The sequence below is a fragment of the Glycine max genome, chromosome 20 (genome assembly GCF_000004515.6).
Source record: "Glycine max cultivar Williams 82 chromosome 20, Glycine_max_v4.0, whole genome shotgun sequence".
Classification (NCBI taxonomy): domain Eukaryota; kingdom Viridiplantae; phylum Streptophyta; class Magnoliopsida; order Fabales; family Fabaceae; genus Glycine; species Glycine max.
Window position 1 is genome coordinate 41,798,604 of NC_038256.2, and position 4,227 is coordinate 41,802,830.

Consider the following 4,227-nt stretch of genomic DNA (forward strand, 5'->3'; position numbering starts at 1 on the left):
AGACTTGCTTTCTAGTTCTTCCTTCAACCCAAGTGTTAAGTCTCCCAAAAGAACGGGAGAAAAAGAAAAGAACTGGTGCATATGATATTAAAGAAAGAAAAATATACAAGTGAAAAATGACAATGTCAAGTGGGAGGTTGTAGAAAAGGAATGTATTTATTAAGACCCAATAACATGTATTACCTTCCAAGAATCTGTACGTAGATGTGACGACGAAATATTTCCTATTCCATCCCTGTAGTATACTGAGTGAACCCTAGGGGGTAGTTTCGCTAAAAGATGTTTAAATGAAGAGACACCAGTACCACCTGGTTTAGTTTGATATTCAACCCTGCCAATGGAAGACTCCAGTTATACATACAAAATAAAAATAATATATGAAGGGGGAAATGTCAGAATAAATTCAGAAGAATTTAAATATTACACATAAACCAAAGGATACTATTAGTTAATGTTTCATCAATTAAATCCAGCTGATCAATTGGTAAAGTATATGTTAAAACTGAGGCCATTTCAATCTCTTGGAAATCCTAATACAGGAGTAATGACTACAGTATGGGTTTGTGCAATCTAGAGAAACATAGAATAAGTAATATAGGGTGCCTATGAAGCAAGTGTCAATCTATCTTCTCTTGGCTGGGTGTGATAAAAATCTTAAAACGATCATTTTTCTGCAGTTAACTACTTCAATAAAAATGATTCATTGATGCTGCCATCAAATGTCGCAATAAAAACATGAAGGAAAAAGACAAATTACAATACACATAAGAATAATAAGCATACAATAACTAAATAAAAATATTAGAAAAAAGGTCATGCCAAACTTCTAAAATAATAACTATTTCAACATGTTGGAGCATTTTGACATGTAAGTGATTTTTCTATTCCTTTTAAACTTTAATAGTTACATATGATATTTCCCAAAGAACTAAATGAGGATCTGAAGCATCAAGTAAAATAAAAAGGAGATAACAAATATACCTTGAAAAAACACCTTTATGTCGAGCACCAGCATGGACCAAGCTATATCGCTCAGTGACTTGAACGCTTCCCCAGTGAGATATTTCAATTTCCCGTTCTAGCTCCTCAACAACAGCAAAGGCATTGTTATTTTCAAAATGAATAAGTACAGGAGAATATGAATACGGGGGATGATTTTCATATGGCCCGTATTTCAACTCTGTACCAGCACGTTTAGTGGGGTCCATCACTGTGAATGATTCTACCCGAGTGCTTGGAGTCTTAATAAAAGTTGTCTGTTGCTTGACATGATAGGGAGACAATAATATTGCACTATCACGGAAATAAACCAACTGTGACTCTGATTGACTTATTTCTACTGGGAAAGGTTCCAGAGAATGTGTCAATATGTAAAGCACCTCTAGTGTTGTGGTTTCACCTTTACTTAATGGAGTTAACAAAGTTATAGAGAAAAACTTAGTTCCATTTGGTCCATCAGGTAGCTCGGCAGATTTGACATCTAGAGGAACATAAGTTTTCTTCTTCCTCTTCCCAGAAGTTGCAGCAGCTCTGACTATTGCTAGATGTTCTACTTCAGTGGGTGAAAAGGCAATATGTACTTCTGAAGTAGGAGATGTCCCCAAATTTTCAACCTGAAAGGACAGCTCTTTGAAATATAAGATCTGCAAATTTCGTAAATGATGCTATAATAGCACAATCCATTGGAAAGAAATAAAAACAAATAATTTCAAGACAAATTTGGCACTAACAAACTGATTTATTGTCTAAGAATTGAAAACAAATCATGAACTTCAATAGACTCATGGAATGGTCAGCAGCAGAGCTGAGGGGGAAAGTGGGGATGCCATAACCCCCCCAAGTTTTTATTATTTTCATGCATTCACTCAGATATTCATTATTTAGTTGGTGGCTATCATAAAAAGAATAGATTTCCACATAGCTATTTAATTTAAGGTCCTTCCCCTTTCATTTTATGCATACCAAATGTGAATTAAGTGTTTGCAGAAGGTACCTCTAATCAAATTGGGCAAAAGTAAAACTGAGCAGCCCAGTAACTTAATCAAATACCACTGAGCATAACCACTCCATCTAGACATACTGCACTTAAGTTAGATCCTTACTCACAGGCTCACAGCTGAATATGGAACACAATTTACAGATATGCAAAGTAGCAACCATGACAAACACAAGACAGAGTTATTATCAAAAGTGTAATAGTATGGAGAGGTTACCTTCAACGTCAAGTACACCTTAATAATGTGAGAAGTCAAGTCAATCTGCAAGGATCATTAGCATATTAGTCATGCAATGTATAAAAAAGAGCATTTGAAAGATAGAAAAATATGATGAAAGATATACAATATTTCCTCAACACCAAAAAAAAAAATCACATGGACATATCAACAATTGTTGTGGGGGAAAAAAAAACTCATCCTAACTTAATTTACCAAAAATCGTATTCAGAAAGAGCACAAATTAGTCCACTTGTACCCTCCAACAAATCATACAACTTTTTTTTTTAACTAAAAACAAACAAACAAACAAAATAGAATAATGAGTCTTCAAATTCCCAAAACTCTAAAAAAATACAAGAGTGGCACCGAAAGAAAAAGCAGACACATAAAGGGAAGGACAAAGAACCCAGGTGACACAGTTGACACAAGAATTGCCCATTTACACGAATCTATGATATACCCATGTGGCGAGTTCAAATTTTTTAGGCAGTGATCAGCACCCCCAAAACAATTCCCTCCATTTTGGCACAGATCTTGAGCGAAAACAAACGAGAATCTTAGTGCAAAAAGAGAAAACCTACCCTGCGTTCAGCATTGGCGATCTGAAGGTGTTGGGAAGGAGAGGAGTTGACAATTGAGAGAAGGGAGAGAAAGAGGAAAAGGGTTAGCAGAGGTTGAGGAACCATTGCAGTTGACAGAAGCAGGGGAGACTCAGACACTCTAGTCTACACTTTCGGTTTTATTAATAACTCTCAATACACGACGCTCGAATCTCATTTTGGGTCAAAAAAACACAGTTAAGGCCCTTACTACTTTCACCCCCATCCCCACTTTTTTATTTTAATTACTCGTTATACTCTTTTTTTCTTAAAGGGATACACCACTTTGGAACCTCCTTTTTCTCTTCAAGAAATGTCTTTCTGAAATATTATATGCATATTCCATATATGTAGTTCTAGAAATACATAATATGCATTGTTATTCTAAAAAAACATTCTGGTAGTAAAAAAACATACCCTAACCAACTCACTCAAGAGACTCCACAACCTGCAATCGTTGACATAGTAAAACTAGATTAGAAAAGGAATGCTTAATTGAATGCACTTGAAGGAGAGAAGTCATTGTCAAAAGTTTTGCTTGCATTTGAAGTGTATAATAGTCTTAATAGATGAAATTAGTGATGAATGGACCTTGAACATAACATGTAGGAAAATGCACAATGTTACATATAATATACACAATATTATATAATGAAGATGAGGTTCAAAATTAGATTTTAAAGAACAATAAAGATAAGATGAAAATGAGATTCTATATAGGATTTAAAGGATAACAATGATAAAATAAAAATAAAACTACCAAACATGGAGTGTAAGATAAGGGTTTAAAAGGGTAAATTTGATGCAAAGAATATAACATGTGGTAACCTTGTGTGTTTTCTCTCATGTGACACTGTATTTCAAGGTATTTCATTGCAAATTTCATCTACTACATACCTTAATTGCAAAGTAAAGCTTTTAACAATGGCTTTTCTCCTTTAAGTGCATTCTAATAATCATTCATTTTCTAATCTAGGTTTACAACATAAAAAATTACAGACACTCTTAAGTAATTTGGTTAAGGTATATTTTATTATTATCAAAAATATCTTTTTGGAGTAACATATACTTATTATGGAAATGTATTTTCGGGACTATGTATCGTAGTTCTGGAAATATATTTCCATAATAGATATATATTAATCAAAAAATACATTTCCAAAAGAAAAACAAGGAGGTTCCAAGGAGTGTGTAACCCTTTAAAGAAAAAATGTATAATGGATAATTAAAATATAAAAAGGAGCAATGGGGGTATACTTAGAGAAAATGGAGGTGAAAATAATAAATACAGCCTTCTTTAAGATTTAGGTCGACCCAACCCAACGAGTGAAATCATTTCACTTTATCATTTCTAAATGGCTTAAATAGGGGGCTCGCGATTCTTTTATTTTTTTTTCTTTGTAAGATATTTA

At 33.7% G+C, this 4,227-nt stretch overlaps 1 protein-coding gene across 3 annotated transcripts in view; it reads right to left on the bottom strand.

Moving 5' to 3' along the window:
* LOC100817179 (dolichyl-diphosphooligosaccharide--protein glycosyltransferase subunit 1B) overlaps positions 1–2,954 on the bottom strand; it is a 6,547-nt gene extending 3,593 nt beyond the window's left edge. For all 3 annotated transcript variants that reach the window (XM_003556187.4, XM_006606187.3, XM_006606186.3), the window contains exons 1-4: positions 2,798–2,954; positions 2,214–2,258; positions 982–1,613; positions 184–331 (exon numbers count right to left, since the gene is read on the bottom strand). In XM_003556187.4, the coding sequence (XP_003556235.1) occupies positions 184–331; positions 982–1,613; positions 2,214–2,258; positions 2,798–2,902 (930 nt within the window). In that variant the 5' untranslated portion in view covers positions 2,903–2,954. The remainder of the gene's footprint in view (positions 1–183; positions 332–981; positions 1,614–2,213; positions 2,259–2,797) is intronic.
* Positions 2,955–4,227: the final 1,273 nt, after the last annotated feature.